This window comes from Myotis davidii, unplaced genomic scaffold (assembly GCF_000327345.1).
Source record: "Myotis davidii unplaced genomic scaffold, ASM32734v1 scaffold1363, whole genome shotgun sequence".
NCBI lineage: Eukaryota > Metazoa > Chordata > Mammalia > Chiroptera > Vespertilionidae > Myotis > Myotis davidii.
The window spans coordinates 484,136-499,149 of NW_006294347.1; the positions used below are offsets into that span (position 1 = coordinate 484,136).

Here is a 15,014-nt window from a genome sequence, read left to right on the forward strand (position 1 = left end):
CACCACCCCCCCCCCCAAATCTGCCACTCTAGCCCCAACAGCAGGCCTGGCTCCCCGTTTCCCTGCCCTCAAAACTGTGAGACTAGACTAGAGGAAGGGGGTAGAGTCCAAGGTGGGGGTCAAGTGTACCTGGGCAGACAGATGTGCTGCACACCCACTTGCCCGCAGTGCATGTGCTGAAACAGAGACCAAAAAGGCAGGGGCTCATCCTTCCAGGCCTGGGAAAGATGCTGGAGGGGGGTGGGGTCCACAGAGCTCCTGCCCCCAGCCCTCAGTTTTCCCATCTCTGAAATGGGCGGTGGAGATTCCACCCACAGATTAAGTCTAATGACATCTGTGGCTCAGAGATGCTGAGTGAGTGCCCTCATGTCATCAGGGCTCCCAGACCCCAGATGGGCAGCCTGATGGAAAGCCCTGGGATTGACCACCTCCTCCCACCCCCAGCAGCGGACACAGACCAGGCATTGCAGTCTTCTTTCACCACAGAGCCGATCGGGTACAGGGTCCCGTGGAACTCACAGGGACAATCAGCTGGTGCCACACAGCTTCCATCCTCAAAGATCAACCCTAAGGTGACAGAAAGGCCCACTTAACTCACCTCTGTTCCTGTTCACAAACCTTTCATGGCTCCCCAGATCCTGTGATAAAGGTTCCCACACCAAAGCTCTTGCACCACTGAGCCCACCTTTTAACTTCCTCCTATATAAATCCTCAGCTCAGGCCAGATCTGAACCTCCTCTGAGCAAATAATCTCACCTCCAGAACTCTGCTCAGAGACATCCATTCCAAACAACCTGCATATGGTCTAGCTTCTCCTCTCCACCTCTCAAAAGCCTGTTACTGTAAATCCTAGAACCAGCATAGTACCACCTCCTCCGGGAAGCCTTCCCTGACCATCTCTCCCACTAGTGAATTCCCATATCCTTTCTTGTGTGAACCCCTGAGCTGATGTGCCTTAGAGTGGAGTCATGTGTAAGTGCCTTCTCACTGCCACCAGAGTCTGATCCCTATAGCCAATCTTTATATTTTTTAACCCACCCCTGCCTAGCCGAGTGGCCTGCATGCACACTATAGATGTGCTGCAAAGTTATGCACTGTGACAACAGTACGTGGATAAGTGTTGAAACAAATGTGTGTGTGATAAATGAATAAATGAATGGATGGATGATTTGTCGAAGGACACACACCTTAAAAAGCTCAGACCCAAAGAAATGAAATATCCTGCCGAACCTCTCAAGAGCCACAGTCCCACCCCCATCCTCACCTCCCTTAGCCCATTCATTCGTTTATTCACTTATTAGTTGTTTGCTCCTTCCTTCATTCATTCTACGCACAGGCATCCTCCTAGTTCCTGCTTCATGCTCAATCCGTGCCCGGCCAGGTCAGGCATCCCCCTCCATCCCCAGCATACCATCGGGGCAGTAGCAGCCGTCCACACAGGCAATCTCGCTGTCCACGCAGGCTGCCCTGGGCTGGCAGGAGGTGGGGCAGCAGGTGATGCACTCGTTGTAGGTAAAGGCCTTCTCCTTACAGTGCACGGCTTGGGAGGAAGGGAGCAGTATGGCCTGTTGGCTCCTGATGGGCCCAGCTCTGCCAAGACCCCCCAGTCCCTATCCTAGGCCCTGGGGCAGCAATGGAAGGGCTTTGATTTTCTGATCCCTTAGCCCTAATGGCAAGAAGGACCCTCCTCTCACTCTATGGCCCTGGGCCAGTCCATCCCGCTCTGAGCTTCAGTTTCCCATCGGTCACATGGGGATGAGACCTCAGGGCTTAAAGCTCTCACTGTGGTTCTGAACAGGACAGGTCATTGAGCTGAGGCCTCAGAATGCCATGCACAACCCTAGGACAGAGCTTGTCTGGGTCCTCCCTGCCCACCACCAGGCTGCACTTACTGCATTGCCGGAGCTGGGTCCTCCAGCCCTGCAGGGGCCGCCCCGCCTGGGCACACGCCCGGGCATATTCAGCCAGTGCCCGGCACCAGGCGGCTTCATCACCCGCTGACCTGTGCAGGAAAACCGAGGGTAATACTGGAGCAAGGCCCAATCGCCACCAGCCCTCCACATTCTGTAGAGACTGCAGGGCTCAGAGAACTCCTGCCCTCCACACAGTTGGGAAAGGAACGGGGGGTGTCAGGCCCCATTTCTGAGCCTCAGTGAATGGAAAAGCTCTGCAGATAATTTCACAGCTTTGGGAAGCATATCTGTCAGTGCCTGGGATTGTCAGGCTCAGTGGCCCACGGGCTGAGCCCCACCCCAATACTGAGAGGGATTTCCCCACCACTCCCCGATCCTGGCTTCCCACTCACTGGCAGAGATCGCTGGTACAGCTGGCCGCGAAGGGCAGGGGGCTGACGTAGGCGTGGCAGGCATCAAAGGGGGACCTCAGCAGCGCCTCACACCGGTCATACACACTCTGGGACAAGGGTAGGGAGCTGGAGCGGGGGACCAGCAGGGCCACGCACGGCCCTCTGGCTCCACCAGCCCCACATGGAACCCCAGCTTAGGCCCAGGGGATGGGGAGGAGAGAACAGGGTCCTTGGGCACCAACAACCTGGGCACCTGCAGCCAATGACTTTTCAAGAGGTAGATGGGGAACCAACTTAAGCCAGGCACTAGGGTGGGAGGTAAGGAGCCGGGGTCCCGACCTGCATGGCTCCCAGGCTCTGCTGCAGGCACGGCGGGCGAGGCAGGGAGGAGGTTGTGGGCCCTGGAGGCTGGTTAGGGGCCTGCTCCTGCCAGCTGTGCACAAACTCAGCCACATCGTCCGTCAGCTTCCCTGTGGGAGAACCAGCATGACCACAGGTGGGGGCAGGTGCACAGAGGGATCTGGGGGAAGGCAGGTGGAGCTGAGGAGATGCCCAGAGGTGGGCAAGGAGTTGAGGAATCCAGCCTCCTGAGTTCCCATCCCAATCTGCATGCCCAACAGAGCCGCTTTCCTGGGAGAACGTTCAACACCTGCAGTGAGTCCCTCCTGCTCCACACTCAGGGGAGGCAGCAGCACGCAGTGGAGAGAGAACAGTGTGTAAGCCTGGACAAGGAGCCTCAGTTGCCCCATATGTGAAATAGGGCCCATAATCCCCCATGAGATCATCTCACGGACTATATGGGGTGATGCCCATAAAGTGCTCAATAGCTGCGGATGCTCAAGGGCGTCACTGCCCTTGTTCGGGCCTGAGTTGCCAAGCTTGGGCCCTGCACCTTCACTTTTACTCTTCCCTCTCCTCTGTAGGGATCTTCAGCTCCAGCTGGGCCCTCTCTTCCTGGCTCTCTAGCCCTCCAACCTCCCCTTGCCCCAGGCCTTACAAGGTCAATCCTGCCCAGCAAAGTGCCCAGTAGATGCTCACACAGCCTAGTAGGAATTCTCATTATGAGTGTTTTACAGATGAGGAAACTGAGGTCGAGTGGTTAAGAACTGAGGTCATACACGTGGTAGGAAGTGGCCTCCCACTGATCTTTGGTAACATGACCCAGGGTTCTTCCCTAAGGCCCTCCCACCCCTCCCAGACCTATCCCTCCACCAAAACCCACTGGAGGCCCCCACCCTGCACCTTACCATAGCTGGTCACCAGGTCGTCCTGGGGGTCCGCATTGTTGTTCCCACACAGCCCGTGGGTCCAGCCCAGGAACTCCGGGCTCATCTTGATATAGACAGCGGAGGCACCGTCCCAGGCCAGCGTGAAGGCGGACTGATACCGCACAAGGACGTAGCCAGCGAGCCTCTGCAGGTGCACGCTCCCCATCACATGTGGCAGCTGGACCCTGCAACGCACAGCTCAGAGCTCCAGAGCACTCACAGCACCTCCACCAGCCCAGTCCCCTCACCAAAGGACCCGCCATCCCTACCTGCAGGACCCATCATGTACACGGCACCTGCCTCAGCCACACGGCCAGTGGGACCAGGTACACGGCACCTGCCTCAGCCACATGGCCAGTGGGACCAGGTACATGGCACCTGCCTCAGCCACACGGCCACTGGGACCAGGAGATCCAAGTCACCCTTTCCCACCCCGACTCCTCGGTGCCTAGAAGTCCACCATAGAGAGAAATTCTTTTGTCTCCAGAGTTTTAAAATTGCCTTTTAAAATCGCAATTCCCTTGTCAGAGACAAATCTTAGAGTGACTGAATTTGCTAGCTCCGCTCTCCTAGACAGGAGGGGGTGGTATAAGCAGACAGTGACTTTGTTTCAGTTTTTGGTGGGGGACAAGAAAGGAGTAAGAAAAGCAAACACTGAGGGTGAAGGTAAGTGGATAGAGGAAAAGATGCAGGGACCACTTTCCCCGGCTTTACTGGTATAGGTCTCCCAGCCAACCTGGGATTGGCAGTCCACCTGGAAAATCAGGAAAGGAAGACAAAAGAAGAGCCTGACCAACCAAAATGGTACCAGCAGCTTGGTTTTCCCGTTTCCGGGTCTGAAGCCAGACATAAGAAAGGGGGAAAGGGTCATTGCAGGAAAACCTCACCTCTCCTTCGGCCACAACGTGACTGACAGCAGCCAGGGAAGGGAAGGGAAGGGAAGGGAAGGACAGCAAGAGAGGCTCAGAAAGAACCACAGTCCAGTTAGCGTGGGCACAGAGTCCCCCTTCCTTGTGTGGTCCCTGACGTCCCAGAAAACGACCCCATGTCACCAGAAAAGGGCGAATGCGTGCCGTTCCTGTTCTGAGGAGACTTGATCTGTGTGTTATTCATTTGGGCAGATTTTCTCCAAACCATGAGGGTGCACGGGGGTTAAGCATGCTTTAGTAGCACACCCGCATCTCTCCAGGAAATTGCTATCTGCCTGAAAACCCACAGGGCCGAGTCACAGGAAACCACGAGGGCCTCGTCTTTCCGCAAACCCCGCTGACTGGACGCCCAGCTGGCCTGCCAGTGTGCTCCTGCCCTAATAGTGGAAGTTCTGCTGCTGCCCCTGAGAACAATGTTGTCTAGGCCTGAGGACGGCAGGTGCTCACCCACCCCCACCAGCACTGCCCGGGAGTAGGAGAGGTCAGGGCAGAAGGTGTCCTTACCTCACTCCTCCGTGGGTGACCTCCTTGGCCAGACGGAGCTCCTGCTCGCCCGCCAAGAAGAGGCTGACAGACCTGGAGCAGGTGTAGGGGGAGGAGCCGCACTGCGGGTCGTTGTGCACCTGATTGGGGGTTCAAAGGCCAGAGTGCAGGGTTCCTGCTGGGAACTTCCGTTCTGGACCCAGCGGCCCCCTGTTGAGCTTCTGCTAAATGCTGACCACCTGCCCACTGCATGTCAGGCACCTTTCATCTGCGACCTCTCCCGGTTCCCCAACACCACAGGGAGGTCAGAGCTGCGGTTATCTGACTTCCAGAGAGGAGGCAACTGGTGCTCAGAAGGTGAAGTGATGAAGGTCACACGCACAGCCAGGATGCTAACCCGGGTCTGCTGGTTCAAATTCCAGCGCTCTCTCACTATATTGCTCTGTCTCCCCATTTCTGGACTCTTTGTTTCTCCATCCCAGGTTATCCCATCAGATTGAAAGGCAGGGTTGTATACTCCCACCATTTCACACGCACACAGAATGAACACACACACATATTCACCTCATGTGTATACTCACAGGGTACTCTCCACCCACACACTGTAAACACACTTCTACCACAACCCTGGCGAGCAGTCTGGCCCTCCCCCACACAGTGGTCACTCCTGTGCTGCCTGTCACATACACATCTCCTCTGCCCCCTGCTCCGAGAGAACCCACACCTCCAAGGCCATAGGAACCAGGGGGTGGCGGGTGAGGGGGCACCAGAGCTCCCAGAGCTTAGAGAAAAGTCTGAAAATGTTTCACTTCCTGAACCTTCCACTGCTACGTTAAATGTGGTTAAGCAGATGGACCGCTTCAACCAAATGTAGAACCTGTGAAAGCCACCCCGTAGTCTAATTACTAAAATTTTTTCCAATATTTTGACCGTGACCCACAGTAAGAAATAAAAAGGTATGCATATATAAATAAAACAAAAGCTTAACAAAATAATATTTACCCCATTCAAGTGTAATGCATTCTTATATTTTCTATTCTCTTTGGGGATTTTTATGCGGTTTGTGACTCATTCAGTTGATTTTATAGTCCATGAATGAGTGGTACCTCATCACTCTACGTACTTGTAACATATCCATCATGAAATGACAGCCACGGAAAACCCTGATGTTGGACCCCGCAAGGCAGAGAGGGCAGGATCAGTCAAGGTCATGGCCCTGCAGGGCAAGGCCCCCTGGGCAGCCTCTCGGCAGGTGCATGCCTGCGACAAGGGGCCCCAGCCTCCAGGGCCTAGCGGAGCCTTCCTAGACAGGTCAAGGGAAGGTGAAGGGAGGCCTCACCTGGACGGAGAAGGTCTGTCCCTCAGGTTCATGGCGCCCCACCAGTGTGTAGCTGCCCTTCCCAGAGAGGTAGTAGTAGAGGCCATCAAATGTCTCCACGTGGTGCTGTCCCCACGCCCGGCAGATGCTGTCCCGCTCAGGGCCAGCGTTGTACACTGTGCCAGGAAAAGAGAACCTCTCTCTGTAGCTGCAGTGGGCACCAAGCCAAAGGCTGCTGGGCTCCAGCCCTGTTAGGGTCACCCCCACTCACCCCACAGTCCCGGACCCCCAGAATGTCCCTGTACCCATGGCCCCTCCCAGGGTGGGATGAAGCCCAGACCCACCCATCTGGCAGCGCGGTCCAGTGGCATTGAAGCGTCTGCAGTCACAGAAGGCTGGGTGCACACACTCGCCCCCGTTAAAGCAGGAGAACAAGTCTGCAAGGGAGACACAGAAGGCACCTCCCCATCGAGCTGAGGCTGGCAGAACTCAGGGATGAAGCATCTCCCTCAGGCCAGGGCACCTGGCCCCAGCCCTCCCAGAGCTACATGGAACTCAGATGCCCATCCCAGGCAGTTCCAACATTCCTCAGTAGCTAACCTTAATGGGGGCACAAGTAGGGTGCCTCAGACTGCTGCCAGCCCCTTTCCTGGCAGGCAGGTAGGGTGGGGTACCTGCCTTCAGTATGCACCACATGGCCCCCAGACCAGCCCCACCTGGTCATCAGCTCCCGCAGCTAAAAGTTCCTGCCTGGCCTCCAGGCAAGGCAGGCAGAGCTGAGCTATGGAGCATGTGGGGTGAGCAGGGACAGTACCCCAAAATCTTCAAGTTCTGCTCTTCCTCACTGCTCCATGAGCACAGAGGCCATGGCACAAACCAGGGGAGGGGACGAGGCCTCACATCTGGAATGCAGTGGAGAGAAAGGCCACAGAGGACAAGAAGATAAAGCAGAGCAAGGTGTGGTGAAGAAAGGAGCCATGATGCAAGAGGAGGGGCATGGATACAGGACAGGTGAGGCCATGGACAGTGAGGGGAGAGGCCAGGGACACAGGACAGGATGAAGAGCAATGCCACAGAACACAGAGAGAGGCCACAGAAACAGTGGGGGGGGGGAGCATAAACTCATTAGAGTCAGATAGTGTGAGAACGGAAAGCCACAAGGCCATGGTCCTAAGAACAGAACACTGGCGAGGCGCTCCTCCGCCAGGGAGGAGAACACAGAATGAAGTTGGAGGATGGGGCTGCAGAAGGTAGAAAGAAAACCCATGCAGGGAAAGCAGGTCACAGGAGGCCCCGAGGGAAACCTGTCCTGCCCTCACTGGCCTCTCTGCCAGCTGGGCCCTCCCACACACACCCACGGACCACAGGGAGGGGACCACTTACAAGATGGTGCACATTTGGCCCGATGGAGCCGCCTTTCCCAGAAAGACATGGCCAAGGAGTCCACGGCTTCAGTCTCCTTTTAAAAATGGAAGAGAATGCGATCACCGGCAGCCTTCCTGGAGGTCACAGCCCTTTCTGTCCATCCTGGAGGAAGGGAAGCCCCCGACCCTTCCATGCCCCAGCCCTGCACCTGTCCAGGCCCACCTCTGGAAGGCAGGGAAAGGAGAATTTTCAGGCCTGCCATAGGCCCAGAGAAGTAAAGGCTTTTTTTTACTCCCCAAAGTGGCATCCCACACCCCCTCCCTCCATGCTCCAATATTCCCTGCCTCTCCCCACTCCTCCCCTCTCTAGTAAACCTTTGTGTCTCCACAGCTCAACACAAAACCCCCTTGTCTTAAGAACAAACATGTTCCTCCACAGAAACCACATGAGGCAGAGCAAAGCTCCTCACTGCAGGAGGGGAGGACATCTCACCCCAAACCTCACCCCAACCCTCCTTCTGGGATCTTCCAACAGCAAAAACAGTGCCTCACTCATCACCACCCACAGTCCTTGGAACTCAACTCCAAGTCAGGACTCTCCCTGATACCACAAATCTGAGGAGGACACAGGCAAAGTGGAGCTACTGATACCATTGTAATTAACTACTCATTCATAATAGGAAAAGAGCAAAAGGGAAGGCCAGACATTATAGGCAAGTCATTTGGGCAGCTTCACCAGGAGGCTGCAACTCTGCACTCCCCAGGGAACCACCGGCCCATCCCCTGCAGATTACTGGGGGGAGGGACTGGACAAAGGAGAGGATGGATGCATGCACAGTGAAGTTGGGATGACCTAGGGAAGGTACTTGTCAATCAAACCTGGGTACACAAATCATGGAGTAGAAGAGGTGGAGCCAATGCAAGCCCACAGAAATTTGGGGGTTACATAACCCCCCAAACAAAAGACTTTGCTCTCTCTTGGCTCTTGGCGCACGGCTCTCTCAGCTCTCTGGTTCCTTTGGCTTTGCTCCTGCCTATGTTCCCTCCATAGCTGCATAGCCATGTGGCCATGTGGACCCCATAGGCAATGGACTGATGGACTGCAAGGGAGAACACAAACTAAGCTAGCCTGATGCTGGACTGGACGCTGCTCCAATATGGGGCAAAATTTCTGGACACGCTCTAATTCTAGTCCTGTTAAAACCACAGCTACACTTCTTCTAAGGTGGGGCAAAGGGAAATAAGACCTTGGAAACTCAGAGGTTTCATTCCTCAGAAATAAAGCTTTCTGCTTCATCCTCCCGTGTGAGTCTCAGAAAATTCCTTTTCTTGGGATATTGCAAGAAGCCCACTCCCACAAGCAACAGGTGGGGACGTGGACCTCTCTCCACCAATAACACTAAGAAATCCTATTTTCCAGACCCCAAATCCAAACACTTGGTCTCTCGAGATACAAGCCCTCTGAAATTAGGGCTGTTCCGAACACCATGTGTTCCATCACCACATGGCTAGCTGACTTGGACATCTGACCTTGCAGAACTCCCGTCCAAAATGGCTAAAGTCACCTGGAACTGGGACTCTGTGCACAGCAGGCTCCTTCCCTCTCAGAGCCTCGGCCTCCTCATTTGTACAATTTCCCAGAACTGTATGCCCAGCCCCTGGCCAGGTGTAGTGAACAAAACAAAATCCTGCCCTCAGGGAGCCCATGCTCTTTTTCACAGGGCCAACAAGACACAAACACAGTGTGGGGATTTGTCTCACGTCTTCCTCTCACTGTCAGCATCCCCAGGATGAATCCCCAGCCTCCAGCAAAGGACTTGGAACACAGAAAGTATCCAGAACTCTTGGTCCCTAAGACCAACCCCAGCTCCTTGCCCCTCCTTGGCAGGCTGAGTCTCTCTGTCTCATCTCCAGACACTCACCTCCTCCCTCTTCACTATCCTGCTGACCCCTGAGAAGTCCCTGGCCCCTCCTTGACCAGGTTAGTTCTGGGTCCTCCCCAGCTCTTCTGACCCTGCAGACCCAGGCCAAGCCCGAGGGGTCAGGCTGCCCACCCTGGATGTAATCTATCTCCCAGGGCCTCAGAGACCACAGGAATAGGAGAGAGCAGCCAGGGAAAGCAATCAACACCAAGGTCCTCCAGGGCCCCAAAGAGCTGAATTAAAATTGGCCTGTATGTCTCTCTACTCCTCTCCTCCACCTCAGGTGTGGCCTCTGAGATTGGTGTTATGAGGATAAAGCAGCCTATGCTACGGAGTTGAAGCTATTTTCTGGAGAAAAAATTTAAACCCTATCCAAATGATTCATCTTCAGTGTGGATGGGCTCTTAATTATTGTCATGCCATTTTTATGAACACCTTCGACAATCTAATGAAGACTAGTGGCCCCGTCTCAGAATAATGTTTCTAAAAAATAAAACGAAAGATTACAAAGGAAATCAAATATATTGAAATACAGTTATAAAAATATTTTATAATGTGTGACTTATTAATATTTGCACTTTTTATTAACATATTAAGTAACCAGACCTAGCAGCACATGTTGTCACTGCCAAAATTTCCAAGCAGTGAACATAAGCGAGATTGGGAGGTGTCAACAACTGTAAAGTGATAGGACACATCTGCGATTTCTTTGGTGACAGTCACAGGCGCTGCCAACACTCTTGTCTATGGTAATAATTGAAAGGGATGTGAAATTTCAGTTAATTGAAGTTCCTGTAAATAATAATATATTTTCCCCACCTATGTTCATGGACCCCTGGTCTACACCATCAATTCTTTGAGAATGGCTGAGCCCTTGTAGGAGTGAGGCAGCACTGAAATGAAGGGTGGTCGGGTGCTGGTCAGGGACTCCCCCTCTGTTAGGAATGAGGTCATTCTAGGCAGAAGGCCCTGAAGTGTCCCCCAAGTTCACTTTCTAGCTGATGGCCTCATTCTCGTCACCCTTATTTGCTCTATGAGTAACGCAAGAATCCTGCTGGGGTTGCTGGTCCAGATGCTTCACAAGGAAAAAGGGGAGGCCAGTAAGGAAGGAAGCCCACCAGGGGAAGAGGAACTTGTACCTTGGAATCCAGGAAGGAAGGAAGCCCACCAGGGGAAGAGGAACTTGGGTAAGGATCATTTCCCTCGCTGAAGCACATTTCCCTGGAGTCCTGTGGGGCATCCGTGGTGCCAGGGACAGGCCAGTACACCAGGAGACCCAGCTCCACCTGCTCTCTGGGGGCCTGGCAAGTCACCCACCTACCTTGCTTTCCCCAGTTATAAATAAATAAAGATATTATCTTTCAACTCAACTATATCTCACCATAATTCTACAAGTTGGGAGCTAGAAAAGTATGCAAACGAGAAATAAAAAAAAAAGAACTACCCAGATAAGCATGACCCCTCCTTCCTTGGGGTCTCCATATCTATTTCCAAAGGGCAGGAATGTGAGACACACTGTTTCCCACTATAAATGATGCTCCCCACCTGCTGGCACAAGGAGCCAAACAGACTTGATCCCTAAGGTGCATGAGATGAGGCTTAAGATGCTTGGGGGACCTGGCGGCCGGATGGGCTGCATTTGTAACATGTCTGTGGTTGTAGGAAGGAGACAAGTGCAGGCCAGGATTAGAAAGAGAACCTGAGTCACCTGGTCCAGAGCCCAAAGAAGTTTGGCAAGGGAAGAAAACGAACCAGCACCTCTCCTGAAAGCATGAGGAAACCAGGAGGGTGGGCGACAGGGAGTGGTCAAGATTCAGAGGACGGTAGCTCTGAGGCCTCTGTTTTTCAACTGACCCCTCCTTGCAAACCCCACCAGGTGGCCCAGTTTTTCTCCCATCTCGGGACAGCTTTGCTGGGACACTGCTCAGGGTATGGAGAGGGGCCTCTGAAAGGGTTTAAGGCCTTCCCAGGCCAGGCAGAGAAAAGAGAACACGCCTAACCCCTCACCTTTCCACTTTTCACTCAGGGAGGGAGAGCTCAATTGTCTCCTGATAGCACCTTGGTGCCCTCCTCCCATTAAAAAGTAGGTGGATGGATAGATAGATAGATAGATAGATAGATAGATTAATGAGCGGGCTGCAGGACCCTAAGAGATCAGGAGAGTGGGAATAGAAATGACTGATGAATTTGCATACTTCATACCAGAAACCATGTTTACTCTCTTCTGAATAATTGCAGAGACAGCCTTCCTGAAACCTCGGAACTCCCTACCAGCCTCAGATCCCAACAGAAATGAGCCCCTGCCCATTGAAGGCACCCTTCTCCAGGCCTCCCCTTACCTGGCCTCCCATCAATGTTGTCGCGTCCCTTATGGCAAGGGTCCTCTCCCGGGGGCTGTGGCTAGGTGAGAAACAAGCCGGACAGGGGCAAGGGGATAAGAATGGGCCAGGCCTCCCCACCACTCCCAGGCCATCCCACCCTCCGTGCTAACTCCTGGGGCCACTCACACCAGGAATACAGATGGGAACAGTGGGTGGGGCAGCCACAAGCTCACACCTACTCACCTGGGATCCTGGGCTGGAGCAGGCTGCAGCTCTGCGTTGCTGGGGGGTGCAGGGGCTTCGGCTGGGGACAGGGAAGTCCTCTCCGCTCAAATTATGCCTCTCTTTGTTGGGCCTCCCACCACCTGTCCCCCACCACATTTCCCCTAGCCCCTCAAATCCTCCCCCGCTCCCCGGCACTCTTAAATAAGGGTCCCCCTCTTTCATTCCACTCTCTGCGCCCAGTTCTCCGTAGTTTCCCACCTTGGTTCTCTTCCACTCTGCCCAGCTTGGGACCCGTTCCCCCGGCTCTCGCAGGCCTCTCTTTCCTCCTGGGCCCCTCTCTTCAGACCCTCTCCCTGGCTGGCCTCTCTTAAACCTTCTCTTTTTCTTCCCTTTCTCCATCCTGCCACAGTCCGTTCCCCTAAACGATCCCCAGCCCCGGCCTCCCCTGGTCCACAGCCCTCTTACCTAAAGCAGGCACCTCCAGGGACTCCCCCGCCGGCTCACCCCAGGACAGCCGGGCGCAAGCGAGGAGCAGACAGAGCGCGGGCGCGGGGACGCGCGGGGCCGGGGCCCCCATAGGAGCGCGAGGGGACGCGGAAGCCTGAACACAGGCCCGGAGTCTGAGTACCTCTCCCGGCGAAGGCTCGGTCACACCTCCACTCTGCCGCCCGAGGTCTGTCTTCAGTCTTGCCCAGGGTTCCTTTGGTCCCTCCTCCCAGGCGCTTGGCTCCTCCCCAAGCTAGAGTGACAGGACTGCCCAGGTCATTACCATAATTGAGGCGCCTTAGGAACATCCAACCTTAGCCCTTCTTGTACTGGCTGCCCCTCCCAGGAGAGGTTGGAGTCAGATCCCTCAGCCCTAAGTCTTTCCCTCGAACGAGGAGGCAGCCCGTGCAGCCTCCCACATCCCTTATTCCTCAGAGATCCCTGGATTCCTCAGAGATTCCTCAGGATCCAGGTCCCGCAAGCCCCATATGCCAGAGACCCAAGATGCTAGTATGTCTCCTCCCACTCCTTTCACAGAGGTCCTGCGACATGCCCCTCAGTGGTCGGTGTTCAGTAGCAGAACCAGGGCTCAGGTCGGCAGAGTCCTAGCCTGTGCTCCCACCGCTCTCCACTACAGCCTCCTGAGTCCGCCTCCCCCCACCCGCACACACATACACTCCAGTGCGAGCAGCTCAGGAAATGTTAACTTAATAACAGAAGTGCCTCACACTCCCATCCTGTCGCTCCCATCAAGGCCAGACTTTGACCAAATTTTGTGAACAAGGTACACTTCCTGTCCAGGAGGGAATTGAAAATGGAAATTTGGACCTGAGAGCCTTGGGAACACCAACTAGATGCCAGGCCTTGGAGATGATGATTTTGGCCCGAGGAAACCTCTGAACAGGGGTACAGATTTGGGATCCATTCATTCATTCAGCCATTCAACTAAGTCGGTGAGCATCCATCCCTCATCACACGTTGTTCTGGGATGAGGGCAGTACGTGAAGCACAGGGGTTTGCAGCCATGGGCGTAGACGGAAGTGGAACAGGAGAGAGCCAAGGATGGAGCCTGGTTAGGGCATGGGCGAAGGAAGAGTTGTCTCAGAGAAAGCTTAAAAAGGAACATGTATGGGTGAGGAGAACCAGGACTGGGCGCTATCCTCAAACCAAGAGGGAAGCATTATAAGAAGGAGTTTGTGGGGGAGGCAGTCATGCAAAAAAATTGGGGTGCCAGTGGACAGCATTCCGTCTTATAAGGGCATTTGCCACCCTGCCTGGATTCTAAACATGGCTCTATGATACAGTAACGAAATGTAGAGAATCAACAAAGAAAATTGGAGAGGAATGTATTTCGTGTGTCTTTCCTGGACCTTTGGAAATCCCACAAGTTTTTCCCTTTTATCTCTGACGTAACTAGTTACTACTAAGGCAAGATCGTGGATAACATTTTAACGTTTTTCTCCGGGAGGGATTTACATCTTAAACTAGGCAAATAAAAATAGTCTGCTGGCAAAACTTCAGCTATTGCAAAGGAGGTGGTCTTTAGGTGCTCCTGAAGTTACAATGATAAGTGGTTCCCTGATTTGGGCTGCTGTCCACCTCCTGTTCCCTTCCCCCAGGGTGGTGCCTACAGCGCAGGCCCCCACCCAGGCACAAGAAGCTCCATAATGAAAAGTCCCCACTCTCCCCACTCACACCTGTATTATTGCCCCTTTCCTGGCCCCTGTTTCCTCTCAGTCTGCCCCAGGCTGGGTCCATCCGTCTTTGTACCCAGCACTAGATCCGGAGTTGAGCAAACTTTGGTTGAATTGAATCACATGAACCAGGTGGGGTCTCAGACATGGGTTAAGGTCAGCTGTAAATCCGACTGTCATTGCTAGGCCCTTCCATGCTTCAGTGAATATGTGTGTGTGTGTGGGGGGGGTGTTTGGAGGGAGTGGGCTAGGGGAGGTGGGAAGGGAATTGGTTGAGGAGGGGCACTTCCATCCACTGTTTCTGGCCTCTGTGGGCCACACTAAGACCCAGGCCCAAGGAATTCAGATCAAAGATTTCTTCCTAGAGGGAAAAGCCCAGGAAGGAGGCCCTTATGGAATGCACGCTGAAGGAGAGACCTGGGCAAGGGGTGACAGACAGGCTCATGAGGGCATATGGGCCTCTGTTTGTGTACCCAGAGAACTCTGACTGGATTACCCCACTCCCTACCCACCTACGTTTGAGTCTCAGGACCACTGCATGACTGCCCCCGCAAAAAAGAAAAAATATCCCAAACCTCCTCCTCCGTCTCCAGAGATCTTCTCCTTCAAGCGTGAGCGTCTGGAGGGTCGTTCCAAGGGGAATGGGATAGCGTCAGCCACCCACCCACCCACCGCCACATACACACACTGCAGCCACTT

General features: G+C 54.2%; 1 protein-coding gene across 1 annotated transcript in view; it reads right to left on the bottom strand.

Moving 5' to 3' along the window:
• The window catches only part of OTOG (otogelin), a 99,970-nt gene extending 87,180 nt beyond the window's left edge, over nucleotides 1–12,790 (bottom strand). Inside the window, 14 exon segments of the mRNA XM_015566993.1 lie at nucleotides 130–176; nucleotides 459–567; nucleotides 1,412–1,540; nucleotides 1,893–2,002; nucleotides 2,306–2,412; nucleotides 2,645–2,775; nucleotides 3,553–3,758; nucleotides 5,007–5,125; nucleotides 6,325–6,479; nucleotides 6,648–6,740; nucleotides 7,687–7,762; nucleotides 11,929–11,989; nucleotides 12,154–12,214; nucleotides 12,601–12,790. Of these exon segments, the coding sequence (XP_015422479.1) occupies nucleotides 130–176; nucleotides 459–567; nucleotides 1,412–1,540; nucleotides 1,893–2,002; nucleotides 2,306–2,412; nucleotides 2,645–2,775; nucleotides 3,553–3,758; nucleotides 5,007–5,125; nucleotides 6,325–6,479; nucleotides 6,648–6,740; nucleotides 7,687–7,762; nucleotides 11,929–11,989; nucleotides 12,154–12,214; nucleotides 12,601–12,712 (1,516 nt within the window). The 5' untranslated portion in view covers nucleotides 12,713–12,790.
• Nucleotides 12,791–15,014: the final 2,224 nt, after the last annotated feature.